We start from the raw sequence: 23,885 nt of genomic DNA, 5'->3' as shown, positions 1-23,885 counted from the left end.
TTTACAATAGCCAGGACATGGAACCAACCTAAATGTCCATCGACAGATGAATGAATAAAGAAGACGTGGCACATATACACAATGGAATATTACTCAGCCATAAAAAGGAACAAAACTGAGTTATTTGTAGTGAGGTGAATGGACCTAGAGTCTGTCATACGGAATGAAGTAAGTCAGAAAGAGAAAAACAAACACCGTATGCTAATGCATATATATGGAATCTAAAAAAAAGGGTACTGATGAACCTAGTTGCAGGGCAGGAATAAAGAGGTAGACATAGAGAATGGACTTGAGGACATGGGGTGGGAGGGTGAAGCCAGAGTAGCATGGACGTATATACACTACCGAATGTAAAATAGTTGGCTGGTGGGAAGCAGCAGCATAGAACAGGAAGATCGGCTCGGTGCTTTGCAATGACTTAAGGGGTAGGATAGGGAGGATGGGAGGGGATATGAGGACATGTGTATGCATATGGCTGATTCGCTTTGTTGTGCAATAGAAACTAACACAGTATTGTGAAGCAATTATACTCCAATATAGATGTATTAAAAAATAAATAAAATAATTGAAAATATCTTTAAAAAATGCTGCTGTATTTGACTTAAAAAAATCAACCAAGTACCAGGGAAAAAAACTTAAACCCACAAACCAGATTCCTTTGAAAGATCTGAATGAAGATCAGTAGTCAAGACTCCACAGGATCAAATGCACAACCAATTCTACAGCAAAGCCAGATTAATGTAACACAGAAGAACAAGAGAAAAATCCAAGTCCACTTCGTGAGGCCTGCTGTATTTAAAAAACAAGGTGATATATGCCACAGAAAATTAGATTTCTAATTCCTACATTATCTCCAAAATAGGTCAGACAAAATTCTAACAAAGACCTCAATAGAAAGATACACTTTGTAGAGTGGTATCCAGAGGTGAACATTCTGTTTTCAGCTACTCCACTAGGCTCCTGGTTCAGAACCCCATTTTGAGGGGGGAGGAGGAGCCTTTAGCCTATGCCATCCGAAAGAATGAAATGGTCTAATTTTGTTTGAGGGGGTTTTTTATCAAAGGTACTGTTTTCATCTCAAAAGTTAAGGGAAGACAGAGAAAGGAAAGGGGAAAGAAAGTGATTTTACAGAAGATTTAGGGCAAAAAAATCCAAGGTAAATTCAGAAATATTCACGAATCAGAAAACAGAATGTGGGAACTGTCTTCCAATACTATTAGCCAATACAGTAGTCTTTTTACAACTAACTCTTAAACTTATAGCAAAAGTGTTTGGCAATAGGTTAAGAAAAAGTTAGTAGACAAAATTAATTCCAATTCTTAAACAGCTATACAAAAACACCATTCGGTTTCCTCGGCAGATATATAAAACATTTTACAGATTCAGACTGTTCTTCTGTAGTATAAATGAGAAGACCAACTGTTCAAGTGCACATTCTCACTTAAAACTATTTGCCAGGTCTGATCAGAAATTAAGGTGGAGACAATTTATCCACACTCCTTTACTGCCCTGCTTTATTACCAGTTTTTTAATATACTTGGTGTTCATAAGACTCCACTGAGACTGTGCAGAGCCAAGAGAAAAAATAAAACTAAAACCAGACAGTAACTGGGTATACTTGCTTTAGACAATACTACCAAGTAAACTGTCTTCCTGAAAATGTCCTGGACTTGTCTGAATTACCTACTAGAGAGTTCAGGAATGCTACCTTTTTTATTGGCACAAAAATAGACATATAGATCAATGGAACAGTATAGAGAGCCCAGAAATAAACCTACACATCTAAAGTCAATTAATCTTCAACAAAGGAGGCAAGAATATACAATGGAGAAAAGACAGTCTCCTCAGCAAGTGGTACTGGAAAAGCTGGACAGCTGCATGTAAATCAGTGAAGTTAGAACACTCCCTCACACCATACACAAAAATAAACTCAAAATGGCTCATACACTTAAATACAAGACATGACACCATAAAACTTCTAGAAGAGAACACAGGCAAAACATTCTCTGACATAAATTGTAGCACTGTTTTCTTAGGTCAGTCTCCCAAGGCAATAAATAAAAGCAAAAATAAACAAATGGAACCTCATCAAACCTATAAGCTTTTGCACAGCAAAGGAAACCATAAACAAAACGAAAAGACAACCCACAGAAATGGAGAAAATATTTGCAAATGATGAGACCGACAAAGGCTTAATTTCCAAAATATACAAACAGCTCATACAAGTCAATATCAAAAAAAAAAAAAAAACAAACAACCCAATCAAAAAATGGGCAGAAGACCTAAACAGACATTTCCCCAAAGAAGACATACAGATGGCCAACAGCATAGGAAAAGATGCTGAACATCACTAATTATTAGAGAAAGGCAAATCAAAACTACCACTTCACACTGGTCAGAATGGCCATCATCAAAAAGTCTGCAAATAATAAATGCTGGAGAGGGTATGGAGAAAAGGGACCCCTCCTGTACTGCTGATGTATAGAAAGTAAGCTGGTGCAGCCAGTATGGAGGACAGTATGGAGGTTCCTTGAAAAGCTAAAAATAGAAGAGTTATAAACATGAAGAATATAGCAGATAATTTCTGTATGCTCTAAAAACATACAGATAAAATTTTAATAAATGAAACCATATATTTTAATAAACATGCAATACTTCCCTATTATGTAGCTCAGACTACTCTGTTTAGGTTTCCATCACCTGTTCCACCATACCTGTTTAATTTTTTTAACCTCAATAAACTCTGTGCTACCTCCATACTGGCCTCAGTAAATGCTGATAGATCTCCATTTACTATTTGGCCCTGGCATGGACATACATCCTTCTCTAACTAGCCCACAGCAAGGTTGAGGCAGTAAACTTTCTAACGGTACAGTTTTAACACAAGACTATTAGAACATGGACTTACTTAGAAAAGCTACTCCCAAAGCCCACAGGCCCAAGACAACCCCCTGACAGGGCTTTCCTGCTCAGCTTCCTGGACAGCCCCCAGCCACAAGACCACCTGCCTATCTATCACCCCACCTGCCTACCTACCACAGGGCCTATCCTACCTCCTGCCCAAAGGGCAGGCTGTCGATCCCAATCACTTCTCCAGCTTTAGAGCTGCCTGCCTGTCCAATGTTAGCACCTCTATAGAACCTACTGCACTCCTTGCTCCAGGAATGTGCCTACTCAGCTGCAAGGCTGTGGCCAGCCCCGCCATACTAGAGCACCACCCATGAATGAATCTGGAACACAGAATCTAAGGATTCTCAGGCCATATCCTGCTCTGGGATCTGCTTCTTCCTTAGACGACTGACATGCATTCCTAATGTCATGCCCTTCAGAAAAGATTCCTCTTTGTTACTCGTAGGACCCCACCCTATCAGACATACAAGATGACCACATGAAAACAAAACAGTGCAACACCAGAATAAAATAATCTGTACAGTTTTATTCCTCACTGCTCTCTAATCACACATTCACAACCCAACTTCCTCCAACTACTACAACATACACAATTTTTCATGTCTCTGAACTCCATTTGGGATTCAATGCCACCAATTTCAACTTTCCATTTTTCCAGAATTCTTTCACATGCTTTGGTATCTCCAACTCTGAAAGTGCCTAGAGCAGAACTTCTTAACATGGAGTACATGAACTCCCTAGGAAACAATGAACACCACGGAATTAAATGTAGAAGCCTCTGCGTATGCATTTTGTGCAGGGTGAGGGTATACAGCATCCCTAAGTTCTCAAAAGGGACCCAAAATATATTAGGTCTTGAAATTCTCTGTACTGTCTATAGCAATTAGCATAGCAATGAATACATTACAGAGCTCAGTAAGTATTTGCTGCCTGGCTGTAGACATAAGACCACTTATGGCTTTCTTGCTCTTTGCATGAAACTGCTTCTTTAAAAGTATATTAAGGCCCTAATTTCATACATTCAAAAGACATTTATTGGGACTTCCCTGGTGGCGCAGTGGATAAGAATCCGCCTGCCAATGCGGGGGACACGGGTTCGATCTCTGGTCCGGGAAGATCCCACATGCTGCGGAGCAACTAAGCCCGTGCACCATAACTATAGAAGCCCATGTGCCACGACTACTGAAGCCTGCTCGCCTAGAGCCCGTGCTCCACAAGAGAAGCCACCTCAATGAGAAGCCCGTACATGGCAACAAAGAGTAGCCCCCTCGCCACAACCAGAGAAAGCCTGCACGCAGCAACAAAGACCCAACACAGCCCCCGCCCCCACCAATAAAAGACATTTATATTGAGAGCATACTGTGTGACAAAACACCATACTAGGCTCCAAGGATGAAAAAAATACAGTATCCATACACACAGAACTCATAATGGGGGAGAAAGAAACATCTAATTATAATACAACATGGTATAAGGGCAATGATGGAGAGATGCTAGAGAGGAGGCTTCTATGTGATAGTAGATATTATGAGAGTATATAAGCGACTGACGTGGGTAAGAGCAGTGGGCAAAGAAAGAAAGGGAATTCCGGTGGTCTAGTAGTTAGGATTCGGCACTTTCACTGCCATGGCCCGGGTTTAATCCCTAGTCAGGGAACTAAGATCCTGCAAGCCGCGAGGTGTGGCAAAAATAAAAAAATAAATTTTTTTTTTTTAAAAAGAAAGAAAATAAATAAATAAAGTTGTTAAAGAGACTAAACCTTAAAAGCTCATGTCAGGGAATTCCCTGGTGGTGCACTGTTTAGGACTCTGCTCTTCCACTGTAGGGGGTACAGGTTTGATCCCTGGTCGGGGAACTAAGATCCCGCCATGTCACGCAGCATGCAAACAAACAAACAAAAAAGGGGTGGGAAAAAGTGAGACAGAGACACTCAAGCAAATAATTACAATTAAAAAAATTATTTAAAAAAAAGTTCATGTCATAAGAAAAGAAAGAAAAAAAGAAACACTAGGGGAACACAAACACATTGAAGGGCAGTGTGACAGAAATGAAGCCCAAGAATAAAGCAGGAAAGAACTGATTAATAAGACCCATGAAAAACAGAGGAGCAGCTTCTGAAGGAGGGTGAAATCAACAGTGTCAAATGCAGCAGTAAAGACTGAAACAGCCCAAAAGATCTAGCAACTAAAGGTTACTGGTAGCCTCAGAAGTTTCCAAGTTGTGAGCATAAAAGGCAGACTACTCCTCATGGGAGGAGTCAGTAGAAAATTCGAGTTAAGAAGTTTGGATAAGAAAGGAACACAGAACAGTAATTAGAAGAATTCAAGATAAAAAGGGATCCTTTTTAGGATGAGAAGGACTTGAACCGGTTGTCAGGCTAAAGGGAAAGAGTAAGTGGAAAGAAAGAGGTTGAAGAGTGGACACAGAGAGGTGACATAAAAGAGCAAGAACCCAGGAATGGTAAAATGGACAGAGTCAAGGGCATGACTGGAGAAGCTGGGATTAAACAGGAAGTGAGATATCTCCTCTACTAAAGCCAAAGGAAAGAGAACAATGATGGCAAGGGGGAAGATAAATCTGTAGATGGGGGAGGGGGACAGACAGTTGATTATAGAGAGCATTCCCAATAACCAAATTTTCTCATGTATGGTTTTTTACTTACTGTGACAAAGGAGCTGGTGAGCAAAAGTGATTCTTAAGACTAAATTTAACTTGAAATAAGGAATTAGATGAAATTACACTGTACTAGATGAATCTAGAGCAAAGGATGAGTGTTGAGACAAAATATGTTCTGTGTTATTTCACTAAAGCTGGTACAATATGTATTTTTGAACAACCGTAACAGCTGAAATGCAGTAGGGAAAATAATCTAGGTCTAGACTTGGCAAACTCTTCCTATAAAGGGCCAGATGGTAAACATTTTTTGGCTTTGAAAGCCATATAGTCTCTATTACAACTATTCAACTCTATCGCTGTAGCATTAAAGCAGCCACAGACAATGCATAAATGAATGGGCATAACTGTGTTTCAATAAAACTTTATTTACTGATGAGTCGATTTGGTCCACAGGATTTAAGTCTGCTGATCCCTGCTCTACAGGCTGAGAATAGTACAAAGGAAGTGAAGCAGTAGAATGAAGCATGAGAGAGAATGGAATAAGGAAGTACAAAAGAAGAGAAGCCACAGAACTAAAATACAGTTGAGTTGGGGTATTAAATCAAAGAGCAAAATATGAATAAAGGAGCAATAGGAAGAGCAGAAAGAGAATAAAGGAAAAAAGGAGATGAGAAAGGGATGCTGGAAAGAGACAGAAAACCAAGTAAAAATCGAGTAGCAACAATATGCCAATTCCAAGGTAGACAGATACAAAGGCAGCTGAATGCCCTAAAAAATAGATGGCAAAATGAAAAGGGGAAAATGAGAGCATCCCAGATCTGTCTGCACTGGAATTCAAATAAAAGATAAAACACACACTAATTTTCCAGTGATAATCTGATGGTCTCTTCTAATTACACATGTGCAAAATGAACCCACGGCTTGCAAGATGTAAAGCTACTTTTCACTTTGCCCATAAATCAAACTGGTCTGTGTACAACATTCAAGAGGTCAGATGAAACTTATTCACCATATCCTAAGATATCAATTATTTCTAGGCCTATTATTCATTTGCATATGTATATGAATGACTTTTAAACCTTATTAAAACCAATGAAGTTAGCATTAAAAACTTAAAAGCCACATTGACCTTACTAACTCTAAGAAGTTTTCCCCCAAAGAAAGCCAAACATTTAAAAAGGAAAAGAATTTTTAAACAATATAATAATCTGCATATTTATACTGCATGAGAATGCTGTTCTTTACTTTTGCCTTTATTTGTGGGGAAATCCTTTAAGGTAAACCCAGATTAATTCTGAACCAGCTCAGCTAAACAATAAATTAGACCACATAATTTATGTCACTATAGGACAATGTTTAAGAACATGACTTGGGGTTAGAGAGCATTTGGGTTTGTGTCCTCACTTTATCAAGTTAATTAATCATGTCTCAGGTTCCCTCACCTACAACATGTGAATAGTAATCACACCCATTTCAGAAAGAAGTTGATGATTAAATGAAAAAAATGCACATAAAATGCTTAGCACAGAGTCCAACACATAGAATAGGCACTTGATTTTAGTTACGTATGATCAACTTAAGATTTTGACAGTACTATTACAGAATAGAATTATAAGATAAAAGCTCAGAAAGGAAACAAATTTCCCTCTTCTTTTAGGAAGCTACGATGTAATATTAGTTTTTTTGTTCTTATCATTCGTTCACTTCCATTTATCCTTAAAAAAAAAAACCCTCACTCCATCTACCGATTTAAAACGTAGCAAAGTGGTATCAAACTGATACCAGTGGGGACTATTCAAGATAATCTACAATTCTGAGACAGAAAGGGCACGGTGAGGTAAGGAAAGAAAGTACAAATCCTCATGACCTCCAGAACAGAGCCATTCCTAGGATCTTATCATATGAAACTCATGGCTCACATGCCTGACTACACCTCAGAATCAAATACTCAGAGCCTCACCCAGGCTAATTACAATGAAATCAGAATCTCCAAAAGTGAGAACTAGGCAGTTTTTAAAACCCATGGCGACTAAAATGTGAAACCAGCACTAAGAATCACTAGTTAAATCCTAACGTCCTTTACTCAAGGAGAATAGAAATCTAAGTATGTGTTTAACACAAAATAATATAAATCTAAAAGCAGTACTAAGTGCCTTAATTTTCACAATAAATCATGCCAATTAATTACTCTAAAAAATTTTTCTCTATAGTATCTCCAAAATAATACTTTTATAGAGGCAACTTCTGCCAGGATAGTGTTGAGAATCAGGATTAAGAGAACTGAAATCCTAAACACATGACTTAATACTATTTTCAGGATACTATGCACTGGACAGAATTGTATAATTCACTAAACCACTACAGTCTTTAAATAAAATACCTGAAATTACTCCACTACTAGATGTCCTCATCAAAAAAACTATTTATGTACATAGTAAAATATATCCATCCCCTTATGAATGTACTGAACGCTGTCAAAGCTGTTGCTCTGATTTGTATTTTCTTGGCTTTCTACAATAAACACAAATTACCTGAGAAATAAAGGCATAATAAAATAATAAACAAAATAAAGTAAAAATTTAAAGACATTAATTTTTAACAGGATCAATGACTGGGCTGGAAACCATACATGTCTTCAAGTAACATTTACCTTTCCAAACTTGGGAAATGCCAATTCCCTTTAAGAACAAAAACCAAAGCATACTGTGAATGGCTTTTAGCTAAATGGCCTGGTACCCAATAGACCAGGGAACATCTGTTGTTGTTGTTGCCAATACTTTTTCCAGAGTGCTAAGTGATAAATTCAACTAAAATTTTATTTTTCCTTTTGACTTATGATCCAAGTCACTTTTTAAATTTAAAACAGTGAAATACTTCAATAGTGTAAGTATAAATATAAATAATTTTGTGCTCCTGGACATAATCAACTCCAAAGGCAGTCACTAAAAAAAGACTTGTTTCCTTGTACGGGCCACTGAAGGATGCTTACACAAAGAGTTGTGAATCAAAGACACAGACATTTAGGAAAATATAAGATCAGAACACAGTGCTTTCATCAGCAATGCAAAAGCAGTTACAGAGTACCTAGCCTGGCTAGCTTCTGAAAAAGCAATCTAACTAAAGGTGAAAACCTTATTAAGAGGTCCAAGAGAAAGGCTTTAACTTTCTGGAGGCTTGTAATTTCTAAATAACAGCATGGAAGAATCAGTGCAACAATGAAAACAACTGTTGGTATAGACTGAATAATGAAAATCAAAAACTGCTGTTATAATTTGCAATAGAAATGACTACAGAATTTGAACCCCACCCCTAAAAAAATCATTTGAGAATTTTAGAACCAATTTCAAAATTGCTCAGGAGAGCCTTTCAATGTGTTATTGAACACTCAATACTGCAGAGTATGCTCTCCAAATGAGTAACAGCAATTCCCATATTTTCCTCCTCAACAGACACCTGAAACAGACTAAATTTTAACATAACTACATCACCGCTTTTATATTCTTAAAACATAGTCCCATACTCTGTTTCTTCCAGTATACGTGTTCTTCTTCTTTACGTTTTTCAACTTCATTAGACAATCATTTTCTATCCATAGCTCTCTGCCTTTCTCCCTTAGCCCTGTGCTTTGATTTCTTTACAAATTAAAGAACTGAAGTATTTATAGAACAACAAGCATAGTAAAACTATAAATATTATTTATAAACCTTATAAAACTAAAAACATATAAGCTAAAACACTAAGTCAAATGGGACAAGAAATTTTTAGTTGAGTATATCAGTAGCATTCTTGATCACAAAACTTTAGAAAATTCTTTACAAACTATTTTTTAATAGAATACAAACTCTCATTATTTATCCTACCAAAAGTACCAAGGAATCTTCCCCCGAGGTTTTAAATATTTTCCAGCAAAAGTGCATTAAAATTTCCATTTGTCTTAATCAAAAAAGCCCTTATTTCTTAAAAAAGGAAAAGAAAGAAAGAAAGAAAAAGAAAAAAGAAAAGTCTGTATGATTAGTGCAGAGAGTCTCTCCCTGAATATATCTAATAAACCTTATTTCTTAAAAAAAGAAAAGAAAAGAAAGAAAGAAAAAGAAAAAAGAAAAGTCTGTATGATTAGTGCAGAGTCTCTCCCTGAATATATCTAATAAACCTTATTAAAATCAATGAAGTTAGCATTAAAAACTTAAAAGCCACATTGACCTTACTAACTCTAAGAAGTTTTCCCCCAAAGAAAGTCAAACATTTAAAAAGGAAAAGAAAGAAAGAAAGAAAAAGAAAAAAGAAAAGTCTGTATGATTAGTGCAGAGAGTCTCTCCCTGATATATCTAATAAACCATGAAGCATATTTAGGAAATCAAAACTCACCTCTTCTTGCATAACTGGAGTCCATATCTTTAAACTGTACCACAACAAAATCCGAACACTTGAACAAAATACTCTCCATTATTTCTTCACGTTTTGGCCCCGAACTGGATTCTGTACTTTTCTCATGTGCAGCATCAAGTACCAAATCACACTAGAAAGAATAACATAAGTAAATATTCAAAACATTTATAAAATAAAATCTGACAAGAATTCTTTAGCACATCAAGGTACTATTTCTTATATGCCTTCGGTAAAAAATTATCTCAAGATATCCTTATAATCATACCTTTTTCTCAGAAATATGATCTACTATCTATTCCAATATTCAAAAAATCCTCTCATCTAAAAGTTGGTCTTTACTACCATGGTCTGTCTTAAGCACAATAGTGGTAAAGAGGAAAACAATGAAACGCCAGATCACTCTTCTAGTCCATAATACTTGCAAAGGCAAAAATATTTTAATAAGCACAAAGAGCAAGAAGTCTTTTTGAATACACAAACTCGTCTATAAAGTAATCAGTACTTGAAACTGAAGAGTGAAATCATTCAAAGTGGTCTTAAAAAGCGCATTAAAGGTAAAGTACAAAGCATGAAAATGTGACAAACATACCTGCCTCACAACTATAAATTGCTAAATCAGAAACTAATAAACACTACAAGGAAGTCATACAAACACATACAGTAGTTGATGATTCAAGGGGTTTTACATTTAAAAAAAAGAAAAAAAGTAAAAATTACCTTAGGACTGTATGTTTTAAAAACTCCTTCATATATACCTCCGTTTTTCACTTGTACTTCACATTTGGATCCCTAAAAACATACAATTAATTTATCAAAGAAACACTGTGCTATGCAGTCATGGGGGATAACTGCTTTCATTTTACTTTTTAATAGCTTCATTCAACATATTAGGTAACCACTGACAGAATAAAAAATTTCAAAACATTAACAATACACCAAATTCTCAAAATTCTTCAGGAGGCCTTGCTCAGAGTCTGCAGTATAAGTTTAAGTAGTGAAATTTAGTATTTTTGACTCCAGTTTTATTAAGTGACAAAATAATGCACTAAAGACAATCAACTAGTAACATTATTTCGTACACAGCAGGGTTAACAAGAACGCTTTTATAGTGAGTTGCAATGGCTTGAACAGAGTTCTCATCTGTTTTCTAAATCATCCTGATTAAACATGACCTAAGAAATGTTACTTTGAGAATCATTCACATTTTAACTTCATGAAATTATTTTATTCCACTCACAAAGCAGTTTCTCCCCAATACTCTGATAACTTACAACAACTGATGTAAGTATATGAACCATCCTCATATTTGCATAGATTCCATCAAAAGAAATCTGGAATATTAAGAAAAAACATTATTGGCACTCATTATTTATCTGTACATATATTAAAGTTAACACTTCTTTTTTTACAAAATATTTAGTTAGGTTTATAATACCTTATACTCATTAAAGGGAGATTTGTTTTACTACAATCTTTTGCCTCCTTATAGAGTGTAAGTTTTCAAAAGTGGAAAAATGTTTTGACTATACATGATACAAAAAAGCAAAAGTGAACTTCCATATATGAGGAAAGACAAAACCACAGGAACAGAAGACAGGTCAATGACGGAAAAGTAGGATTCACTACAAACTGGCATGAGGGATTTCTGGAGGTGATAAACTGTTCTATTACCTTGACTGTGGTGGTGGTTACACAATTGTATACATCAAAACTCACAAAACTGTACACTAAATAGGGTTAAATATACCTTAAAAAATAAATGGGGTAGGGACTGCCCTGGTGGCGCAATGGTTGGGAATCCACCTGTCAATGCAGGGAACACGGGTTCCAGCCCTGGTCCGGGAGGATCCCACATATCACGAAACAACTAAGCCCATGCGCCACAAATACTGAGCCTGAGCTCTGAAGACCACGAGACACAACTACTGAAGCCTGCACGCCTAGAGCCCGTGCTCCTTAACAAGAGAAGCCACTGCAATGAGAAGCCTGTGCACCGCAACGAAGACCTAATGCAGCCATCAATCAATCAATCCTATGCTTAAAAAAATAAATAAATAAAATAAAATAAATCGGGTGGAAGGGGAACCTCTGTAGAAGACCCTTGACTATCTTCTCTTAGCATATCTGAATCAATGATATTGCTCTAAGGTCTAATAAACCACATCACTCCTTATTACACACTATGTAAGCATGTGTCCTAATTCTAAAGAAGAAAATCTGTCCACGATAAAGGCGAAGTCTCAAAAAATAGTGACAGCTTCTCATTTATTTTTCTTGCATCTTGTGGAACTTGCACCTTCTGTCCTTTGTGCCCAGTTTAATTTCACTGATAAAGTCCCAAAATTTAAAACCAGAAGGCCCTTTTCAAGGGAGAAAAATGAAAGAAAGAAAAGACAGCACATTATTTCAAAAACAAAACCCCAAAGTTTTGAAAACTCCAGTCCTAGTGTTCCATTTATCTCATTAATCATTTATATTTGCCTTTAGTCATTTATAAAAGAACAAATGAGTTGTTATTATTAAGCATGAAAAATAAAAACATAATTTACAGATAATTCTGCATTTTATACATGGAGTCATCATTAAAAAACAACAGATAGGACTTCCCTGGTGGCAGGTGGAAGTCCTAAGAATCTGCCTGTCAATGCAGGGGACACGGGTTCGAGCCCTGGTCTGGGAAGATACCACATGCCGCGGAGCAACTAAGCCCAAGTGCCACAACTACTGAGCCTGCACTGTAGAGCCTGCGAGCCACAACTACTGAGCCCACACGCTGCAACTACTGAAGCCCGCGCGCCTAGTGCCCGTGCTCTGCAACAAGAGAAACCACCGCAATGAGAAGCCCGTGCACCACAACGAAGAGTAGCTCCGGCTCACCGCCACTAGAGAAAGCCCGTGTGCAGCAACGAAGACCCAACACAGCCATAAATAAATAAATTTATATTAAAAAAAAAAACATATAGCTAATGGTCTTACAGCTAACTGTATTAATCTGCAAAGATTATCTGAGATAGAAGGCAATTTATTTATTTATTTTTGGCCTTGGCTTTTGGTCTGTGGTTTAGAAATCACATTTTAGTTATCAATTTTTCCAAACAAGTAACATTAAAGTTACTCACCGTAGATTGAGGCAGTCCTTTGCTACTGTTTCGGCCTCTGAAAAGATTAAATGTTATATTTATGAAATTCAACAGGCTAAACAAGCTAAAAAATTTTTTCAAATTTAAAATACCTTATAATTCCATCCAAAACCACACAGGCTCTCTGTGGGGAGGGCTCATCTAATATTAAGTATAAAGGCTACATGAGTATGACTCTCACTGTGCTTTGCTGGCTCAGAGGCCAAGAACAGGTAGGGGTCAAGGGAGGGAGGAAGGAGGAAAGAAATGTGACCACAATCAAAATGAAATAAAGTAAAAATAAAAACAACCTATTTAAAGAAATAACCAATACCAAATATAATAATTTCTACTCCAAAAGTAACCACTCACTCTGTTATAAAAAGCTACCCAGGAGCAAAATATAGATTCTATTCCTGATTTAACTGACATATTTGACTAACATCAAGTTACCACCCATATTTTTCCCTCACCTCTAAAAATAGGTACTGTGTTTACAACTGCAGAAAGACATTTGAAAATAAGTTGAATCATTCAAAGAACTTTCACTTTAAATAATAAGTGCCTCTGTCAGAATCTATATAACAAGTGCCTTTCCCTGCCAAACCCCTCCCTCTGAAACAGTGCAGTACACCAACATCAGCTGTCAAGTAATTTCCAGTAACATGAACTCTATTTTCAAGTGAACTTAGAAAACATAATACACTGTAAGGCTTGCTCCAATGGAAAAAATTAGGCCCTTTATGAAATGATAAAAAAATTAATAAAGTAAAATTAGTTACTCTTGAGTAACAGTATTGGAATCTCTTTCTAATAAAATAATCACAACACTCAAATAAAGCCACAAACTTCAAACATTCAAAGAGAAGCACAATTCAGGGGAAAAAGCCCAGCAGTATGAATGGTGCCAATTCTCAGAAAAGCAGTACTGATATTAGCACTCCGATGTCGGCTGATCTTGTCTCCAACTCTCATCTCCCTTCTCTCATCTAGAAAGTAATATCTTTGGACTTCCTTGGTGGTCCAGTGGTTAAGACTCTGTGCTCCCAATGCAGGGGGCACGGGTTCAATCCCTGGTCGGGGAAGACCCCCACATGCCGTGTGGCACGGCCAAAAAACAAGCAGACAGACAGAAAGAAAATGTCTTCAATCAAATCACCTGAGAGTCCTTCCACTTTTAACGTTCTACCTCTCACACAGCACAGATAAATTCCTAAAGTCTAAGGAATATGACCAATAATTTATCATTTATAAAACATTACAAACCAGACACTATGGTAAGCATTATGTAAAATCTCTCCCCTACTTTACAGGTAAGGAAACTGTACCTTAGCAGCTAAATATCTTGACCAAAATCATCCAGTTCAAGAGCAGTAGAGCTGGTATTTAAACCACGTGATCCAAAGTATAGACTTTTCATTTCTAGGTTATGTTGCCTGACATTGTATCACAAGGAATAAACTTGACAATAAAGCCTAACCCAATTTCTACATCTTTCAAATACCATTTGAATGTACTGTTTTTCTATTTATTTGTAGTCTGCAGCCAAAGACAAACAGATTTTGTTTGTTTGTTTGGCTGCGCTGGGTTTTAGTTGTGGTATGTGGGATCTTCATTGCCACGTGTGGGATCTTTAGTTGCGGCATGTGAACTCTTACTTGCGGCAAGTGGGATCTAGTTCCCTGACCACAGATTTGAACCCTGGCCCCCTGCATTGGGAGCGTGGAGTCTTAGCCACTGGACCACCAGGGAAGTCCCGTCAAAGACTATAAAATGGCTAAGTCTTGCCATTTTATCTTATCCTAGTGGTTGCTGTGATGCCACAGTTAAAGAGACTTAAACAAATGACACGAATTAAGTGCCCTTAAACATATGCAGCATCCCCACAATGCTATTTAAAAGAATTTAAAACATAAAACTCCGTTACAGAAGTCACATTATTTTTTATTGATTGTACAGTTGTATCTTTGACTAATAAAGAGCAATTGTTTCAACAATCCAGTTTACTTAGTAGAACTGGCCAGTAAGGAAAATAAAAGACTCAGAGTGGTATAAAAGTGGTACAAAATCAGTATAGAAACCACTGACTTCCACTGATCTACCAGGTGGGTGGACACCCAAAGGGAATGTTAGCATACCACAGTAACATTCTCTGAAACTGGTAAAGTCCACTTTCATTCTTGTTTTTTTCTTTTTTGGATCCACTCAGATTATGCTTGACTTTTACTCTTTTCCTTTAGTATTTCAGGAAAAGCATTCTAATATTTCATACAGTAAAAAACAAACAAAACTCTCAAAAAAAGCTAAGATCATATCCTAGTCCTAAATATACCTATAATGTGACAGATCAGATTTAGCAAAACAACAATATCCAGGATTCTAAATTTCCAATAACCACTGAACATGAGGTTAAAATGTGATTCAAAATGCCAGTCAAATTAATATAAAGAAATTTACAAAAATAATAAAGAGTTCATATTGACATATAATAATGTCAAAATAATTAAATAGTTATTCAAAATAATACAGGAGGGAGAAAATAGATGGGGTTATAAATGAAAAAAGACTGGCATGAGTTGGTAACTGCTGAAGCCAGGTGATGGGTGTGCAGGGGTTCATTATATCATTCTTCTTGCTTTTTACAATTTCCTTAAGTCAAAAAAAAAAAGCCTTCAGATATGACACAATGGAAGCCTGGATTTAATCAAGTGTATAGATCTACCAATTTACAGGGAACATTGGGTAGAAGAGTAAATTAACTGATACCATGAGGTTACAACTCCGTTAAATTCAGAATGTGGTAAATTTGACTTGAGATAACAGTTCCTTCAACAAATAATGGCATGTGAAGAAAACAATGTGCAGGAAAAATTATTATACATTTAAAGATACACAAAAATCAAAAGCAAAGTGTTGGCTTCCCAATTTCAAAACTCATCACAAAGCTACAGTAATCGAAAAGAGTGTGGTCCTGGCCTAAGGACAGACATAAAAACCAATGGCACAGAATACAGAGCCCAGAAATAAACCCTCATATTTACGGGCAATTGATTATTAACAAGGGGGTCAAGATCATTCAAAGGAAAGTCTCTTCAACAAATGATTCTGGGGACTTCCCTGGTGGTCCAGTGGTTAAGAATCCAACCCCATCCAATGCAGGGGACGCGGATTTGAGCCCTGGTCTGGGAACTAAGATCCCACATGCCGCGAGGCAACGTAGCCCATGCATCACAATTAGAGAGAAGCCTGTGCACTGCAATGAAAGATCCCACCTGCCGCAGCTAAGACCCAACGCAGCCCAAAAAACAAACAAACAAAAAAGGAGCCAAAGACCTAAATTTAAGAGCTAAAACTATGAAACTCTTAGGAAAAAAAATGGGAAAATCTTCATGGCCTTGAATTTGGCAATAATTTATTAACTGTGACACCAAAGGCATACAACATAAGAAAAAATATGTATAAAAAGGACTTCATCAAAATTAAAAACTTTTGTGCAAAAAACAGTATCAGAGGGCTTCCCTGGTGGCGCAGTGGTTGAGAATCCGCCTGCTGATGCAGGGGACACGTGTTCGTGCCTCGGTCCAGGAAGATCCCACATGCCGCAGAGCGGCTGGGCCCGTGAGCCATGGCCGCTGAGCCTGTGCTCCGCAACGGGAGAGGCCACAACAGTGAGAGGCCCGTGTACCACAAAAAAGAAAAACCAAAAAAACCAAAAAACCAAAAAACAGTATCAGAGTGTAAAAAGACAACCCACAGAACAGTAGAAAATACCTGCATATATCTCATAATGGGTTAATATCTAGAATACATAAAGAACTCCTACAACTCGACATCAAAAAAAACATACAACTCAGTTCAAAAATGGGCAAAAGACCTGAATAGACATTTCTCCAAAGAAGTTTATACAGTTGGCCAATAAGCACATGGAAAGATGCTCAAATCACACTAGTAATTAGGAAAATTCAAATCAAAACCACAATGAGCTACGATGGCTATTATAAACAGAAAATAAGTGTTGACAAAAATGTAGAGAAACTGGAACTCTTCTACACTGTTTCAGGAATGCAAAACTGTGCAGCTACTGTGGAAAATAGTATGGCAGTTCCTCAAAAAACTAAACATAGGATTACCATATTATCCAGGAATCTCACTTCTGAATGTATACCCAAATAAATTGGAAGCAGAGATTTTAACATATATTTGTACACCAATGTTCATAGCAGCTTTATTCATAAAAGGCAAAAGGTGGGAAAAAACCAAATGTCCACTGATGAATGTATAAACACAATGTGGTACCATCCATACAATGGAATATTATTCAGTCTTAAATGAAGTTCTGATACATGCTACAACATGAATGAACCTTGAAGACATGCAAAGTGAAATAAGACATACACAAAAGCACAACTATTACATGATTCTACTTATGTTAGATACACGAGTACTCAAATTCGTAGAAATAGAAAGTAGAATGGTAGATCCCAGGGGCTGGGGGACTGTTGGAATTAGAAACAAATGCTTAATGTGTATAGGGCTTCCTTTGGGGGTGAAAATGTTTTAGAACTAAATAGAGGTGGTAGTAGTACAACAACTGGAATGTACTTAATGACAGTGAACCGCACATTTAAAAATGGTTAAAATAGTAACTTTCGCATTATGTATATTTTACCACAATTTAAAAAAACAGAGAATTCCCTGGCGGTCCAGTGGTTAGGACTCTGCACTTTCACTGCCGAGGGCCCGGGTTCGATCCCTGGTCAGGGAACTAAGATCCTGTAAGCCACACAGGGGCCATAAACAAATAAACAAACATAAAAAATAAATTTTTTTTTAAAAGGTAAGCTCCAAATGAAATTCATTTGCAACAGTGCGTAGAGAAGTTCATGCCTAAGGGTGCTCTCAAAAACAGTGCAGACTGTGGTCAAAGGCAACTGATAGTAAATTGGTAAAATCATTGCTTAACATAGGCTTACTTGATTTAAAAAAAAGAAAAGATCCAACTACAAACTGTCTATAAAAAGAGATACTTTAGACTGAAAGATATAAATAGATTGAAAGTAAAAAGATGGAAAAAGACATAGCATGCAAACAAGAAAGCTAGAGTGGGTAAAGCCAACATAGGCTTTAAAACAAAAAAAAATATATCACTAGAGATGAGGGACATTTTATAATGATAAAAAAGGTCAATTCATCAGGAAGAAGGAAGAGGCATACCAGCTGGACTCTGTGTGCCATTTTCACATAAGTCCTGGGCCACTGGAGATGAACTCTTCACAGAAATTATCTGTACCATCCTGACCCAGAGCCCTGCTCCTTCACCTAGAGAGTTGTCTCATGCTCCATTTCCTTGTCATACTATCAACCTGACAACTGAACTCCAACTAATAAATGTAGAAGGAATGATGGAATTAGAAGGATACCATTTGGTAACCACCACAGTAGTAACTGTTTCAGGCAAAAATCACCAATGGATGCTCATCTAGTAAAGTAGAAACAGGACATTTACATAATCACAAAGCAACTCGTCACAAGATACTGATTAATGAGAAAGTGAAAAATAACTTTATAGGAAAGGAGCCCAGCACCATCCTAATCAAGTGACCAAAGTTAACAACATGAGCAATGGGATAAATGTACATCATTCACCTCCTCTCAGGCAATGAGAACACATGCATCACTTCTGCAGTATTCTCGCCAAAAATGTATAAACTGAATCTAATCATGAGGAAACATCAGACAAACCCTAGTTGAGGGACATTCTACAAAATAACCTGCAATATCCAAGTATCAAATCACGAAAGACTAAGGAACTACTTCAGATTAAAGGAGACCAACAAGACATGACAACTGAATGTAACATATAAACCTAGATTGGTTCTTAGACCAGATTTGGCGGGGGGGGGCAGGGGGGGCTGTAAAGAACATTAGAAGACCAATTAGTAAAATCTGAATAAGGTCAATAGATAATAATTTGGCACAATTTGGTTTTGTAAGAGAATATCCTTGTTATTAGGAAATATACTCTGAAGTATTTAGAACTAAGGGGCACCATGTCTCTCATATGTTTAATAAAACTATTTAAATTTTATATTAATTATATATGTATATATTAATTTTAACGAGAGAGAAAATGAAAAAATTGAGTGAAAAGTTCCTTGAAGAATAGGTGAAGAGTATAGAAGAATTCTTTGTACAATTGTTGCAACATTTCTATAACTCTAAAGTTATTTATAAACAAAAATTTTTAAAATTAGGAACTGTGAATGATTCATTAACTTCTATCTACTTTATTGTCCAAAATATCTTTAAATTTTTGTAATAAAAAAACTTACCCAGCCTTAAATGCCACCTTTTCAAGAAGCCTTCCTTGGATTATGCCATCCCAATCAAATACATGGTGCTCTCTTCAACTCTCTACAGTGGAATTTAGCATAATCTGCTCTGCATTATAGTTACCAGTGAAACTATCATATGCCCACTACTCAGGGCCATCACCTGACAACATGGTGCTTTTGTGCAAAGCAGATAATGATGGCTCCTCCAGGGAGTCACAGCCCCACACTAGAGAAAACCGTGTGGTCAGCAGTCAATGCCTTTGAGAAAATTAGGAGGTACCAGAACAGATGCCATCCCAAAAGGCACATCACGTAGCCAAAGAAACTCCTAGATTTTGAAAGCTAAATAACCAAGACTGGCAGACAGGATCTTGTCCATCTTTTTACCATCTATCAAAATTAGCACAGAGGAACTGTGCCTCACATATGATATACACAATAAATATTTAATGAATTAACAAACCCTATCAAAGAAGAAAGAAAAAAATGAACATGAAAGCTTTCAAAGTAAAGATCTTCCTCAACTTATGATGGGATTATGTCCTGATAAACCCATGGTGTAAGCTGAAAGTCGAAAATACATGTATATACCTAACCTACCGATCATCATAGCTTAGCCTAGCCTACCTTAAATGTGCTCAGAGCACTTACTTTAGTCTACGGTTGGGCACAACCATCTAACACAAAGCCTGTTTTATAATAAAGTGTTGAAGATCTCATGCAACTTACTGAACACTGTCCCGAAAGTGAAAACCAGAGTGATTACATGGGTACAGAATGGCTGTAAGTGCTTACCACTCGTAATCGTGTGGCTGCAGCTCGCTGCCACTGACCAACATCATGAGAGAGTATCATACCACATAAAGCTAACCTGGAAAAAGATCAAAATTCGAAGTAGGGGGTCTACTGAACGCTTATTGCTTTCACACCATCCTAAGTCAGGGACCATCTGTAATAATTCTCTAAATCAAACATCAGCAAACTAAAGCCCACAAACCTCTTTTTGTCTGGGCTTTGAGTGAATATGTTTTTAAGTTCTTAAAGCGTTAAAAAAAAAAAAAAGCCAAGAACAATATGCAACAGAGAAGTTACACGGCTCATAAAGCCTAAAATATCTGGGTCATTACAAGCAGAATTTGCTGACCTCTGAACTGAAAAAATGTGGCTGCAATGTCAATAAGTGCAAACTAAAAATAAAGTCTACTGGGGATTTCCCTGGTGGTCCAGTGGTTAATACTCCGCACTCCCAATTCAGGGGGCCCAGGTTCGATCCCTGGTCGGGGAACTAAGATCCCACAATACCGCAACTAAGCCTGCGCACTCTGCAGCCGTTGCACCGCAACTGCAGAAGCCCGAGCGCCACGATGAAGACCCAGCACAGCCTAAATAAATTAATTTAAAAAGTAAAAAAAAAAAAAAAAGTCTACTGCTGTTTTACACAAACTAGTATTTCTACAAGAAACTTACTAGCACTATATACTTTCCATGAAAGTTTAACATACACATAATTGAGAAATGTCATGAAAGTACTCTTGCTCTCATTTAATTATTTTTAGGTTTTACAGTGCAATTCAATTGAGGTTGATCCATCTATTGGGGGGAAAAAAAAATCAAGGTATTTTACTAATGTACATTTGATGAAAATACTATGAGCAAGTTCCACAAAGACAAGGACTTTGTAGTGACCACCAAATCAAAAGCACCCAGGATAAAATGATGAAGAGGTAAGGTAAACTGTAGATTAAAATAGACCTGAGACATAGCAAACAACTTGTGAACCTCATGTGAGCCCTCGACAGAACAAATTGTAAAAGAAAAATAAAATGATGAGACACTCGAACTGGAGGTTCTAGCTTACGTAATAATGTAAGAAATAAAAGGCACAATGTTTGGACAAGAAGAAGGAAAACTGTCTTTAATAAAAGACAACATGATTATTATGCAGAGAATCTACCAAAAAAACCCTACTAGAAGAAAGTTTAGCAAGGCTAACTCGAAATGGATCAATGATCTAATCATAAAATGTTTAAATAAAACTTAAAAAAAAAATTTCTCCCACCCCCCCCCCCACCCCATGCCTATGGCTATCATCAATCTGCTCTCCGTATCTATGAGCTTGGTTTTTCAGGTTTTTTTTTTAAAGATAACCACATATGAGAGATCCTACAATATCTGTCTTTCTGTGTCTGACTTATTGCACTTAGCATAACGCTCTTGAGGTCCATCCATGTTGTTGCAAACGGCAACATTTCGTTCTCTTTTATGACTGAGTAATACTCCATTGTATACATATATTTCACTTAGATTGTTTCCTTATCTTGGCTATTGTAAATAATGCTGCAATGACCATGTGGTACATATATTTTTTCAAGTGTTTTCATTTTCTTTCGATAAATGCCTAGAAGTGGAACTGCTGGATTATACGGTAGTTGTAAACCTTTATGATCTTGGGTTAGGCAAAGGTTTCAGAGAAGACAGAAAAAATATAAACCATAAAAGCAAAAAACTGACAAATCAGACTTTATCAAATTTTAAAATATTCTGTGCTTTTAAAGACACTGTTAAGTAATGGCCTATATGGAAAAGAATCTAAAAAAGAGTGGATATATGTATATGTATTCAATACAACTGATTCACTTCGCTGTACACCTGACACTAACACAACATTATAAATCAACTATACTCCGGGGTACTTCCCTGGTGGTACAGTGGCTAAGACTCCATGGTCCCAATGCAGGGGGCCTGGGTTCGATCCCTGGTCAGGGAACTAGATCCCACATGCTGAAACTGTTTGCACGCCACAACTAAAGATCCCACATGCCACAACTAAAAGATCCCTCAGGCAGCAATGAAGATCCCGAGTGCCACAACTAATACACGGCGCAGCCAAATAAATAAATAAAATTTTTTTTAAAAAAATGGTTAGGATGGTAAAATGTATGTTATCGGTATTAAAAAAAAACAAACAAACCGAGAGCTGGGAAGACGGCGGAAGAGTAAGACGCAGAGATAACCTTCCTCCCCACAGATACATCAGAAATACACCTACACGTGCAACAACTCCTACAGAACACCCACTGAATGCTGGCAGAAGACCTCAGACCTCCCAAAAGGCAAGAAACTCCCCACGTACCTGGGTAGGGCAAAAGAAAAACGAAAAAACAGAGACAAAAGAATAGGGACGGGACCTGCACCAGTGGGAAGGAGCTGTGAAGGAGGAAAGGTTTCCACACACTAGAAGCCCCTTCTCGGGTGGAGACTGCGGGTGGCGGAGGGGGGGACCTTCGGAGCCGTGGAGGAGAGCACAGCAACAGGGCTGCGGAGAGATTCCCGCACAGAGGAGTGGTGCCGACCAGCACTCACCAGCCCGAGAGGCTTGTCTGCTCACCCTCCGGGACGGGCGGGGGCTGGGAGCTGAGGCTCCGCTTCGGTCAGATCTCAGGGAGAGGACTGGCGGCAGGAACACAGCCTGAAGGGGTTAGTGCACCACGGCTAGCCAGGAGGGAGTCCGGGAGAAAGTCTGGACCTGCCAAAGAGGCAAGAGACTTTTTCTTCCCTCTTTGTTTCCTGGTGAGGGGATTAAGAGCGCTGCTTAAAGGAGCTCCAGAGACAGGCCCGAGCCGCTGCTATCAGCGCGGACCCCCGAGACTGGCATGAGACGCTAAGGCTGCTGCTGCCGCCACCAAGAAGCCTGTGTGTGCACACAGGTCACTATCCACACCTCCCCTCCCGGGAGCCTGTGCAGCCCGCCACTACCAGGGTCCCGTGATCCAGGGACAACTTCCCCAGGACAACGCACGGCACGCCTCAGTCTGGTGCAATGTCACGCTGGCCTCTGCCGCCGCAGGCTCGCCCTGCACTCCATGCCCCTCCCTCCCCCCGGCCTGAGTGAGCCAGAGCCCCCAAATCAGCTGCTCCTTTAACCCTGTCCTGTCTGAGCAAAGAACAGACCCCCTTGGGCGACCTATACGCAGAGGCGGGGCCAAATCCAAAGCTGTACCCCGGGAGCTGTGCGAACAAAGAAGAGAAAGAGAAATCTCTCCCAGCAGCCTCAGGAGCAGCGGATTAAATCTCCACAATCAACTTGATGTACCCTGCATCGGTGGAAAACCTGAATAGACAACGAATCATCCCAAATTCAGGAGGTGGACTTTGAGAGCAAGATATATTATTTTTTCCCCTTTTCCTCTTTCTGTGAGTGTGCATGTGTATACTTCTGTGTGAGATTTCGTCTGTATAGCTTTGCTTTCACCATTTGTCCTAGGGTTCTTTCTGTCCTTTTGTTTTTCTTTTTTTTTACTTAAAAAAAATTTTTTTTAATAATTATTTTTTATTTTAATAACTTTATTTTATTTTATCTTACCTTATTTTATTTTATCCTCTTTCTACTTTTTCTCCCTTTTATTCTGAGCCGTGTGGATGAAAGGCTCTTGGTGCTGCAGCCAGGAGTCAGTGCTGTGCCTCTGAGGTGGGAGAGCCAACTTCAGGACACTGGTCCACAAGAGACATCCCAGCTCCA

At 38.0% G+C, this 23,885-nt stretch overlaps 1 protein-coding gene across 12 annotated transcripts in view; it reads right to left on the bottom strand.

Moving 5' to 3' along the window:
- The window catches only part of ATXN2 (ataxin 2), a 145,655-nt gene that overhangs the window by 92,462 nt on the left and 29,308 nt on the right, over positions 1 to 23,885 (bottom strand). For all 12 annotated transcript variants that reach the window (XR_003677160.2, XR_008616030.1, XM_055080740.1 and 9 more), the window contains exons 2-5: positions 13,032 to 13,068; positions 11,184 to 11,243; positions 10,630 to 10,701; positions 9,892 to 10,042 (exon numbers count right to left, since the gene is read on the bottom strand). Coding sequence is in view for 10 of the 12 variants with exons in the window: in XM_055080740.1 (XP_054936715.1) it covers positions 9,892 to 10,042; positions 10,630 to 10,701; positions 11,184 to 11,216 (256 nt within the window). In the remaining 2 variants the exon portion in view is untranslated. The remainder of the gene's footprint in view (positions 1 to 9,891; positions 10,043 to 10,629; positions 10,702 to 11,183; positions 11,244 to 13,031; positions 13,069 to 23,885) is intronic.

The sequence above is a fragment of the Physeter macrocephalus genome, chromosome 19 (genome assembly GCF_002837175.3).
Source record: "Physeter macrocephalus isolate SW-GA chromosome 19, ASM283717v5, whole genome shotgun sequence".
Taxonomy (NCBI): Eukaryota; Metazoa; Chordata; class Mammalia; order Artiodactyla; family Physeteridae; genus Physeter; species Physeter macrocephalus.
The sequence above is the reverse complement of the archived record's forward strand: the minus strand, read 5'-3'. Positions and strand labels throughout refer to the sequence as shown.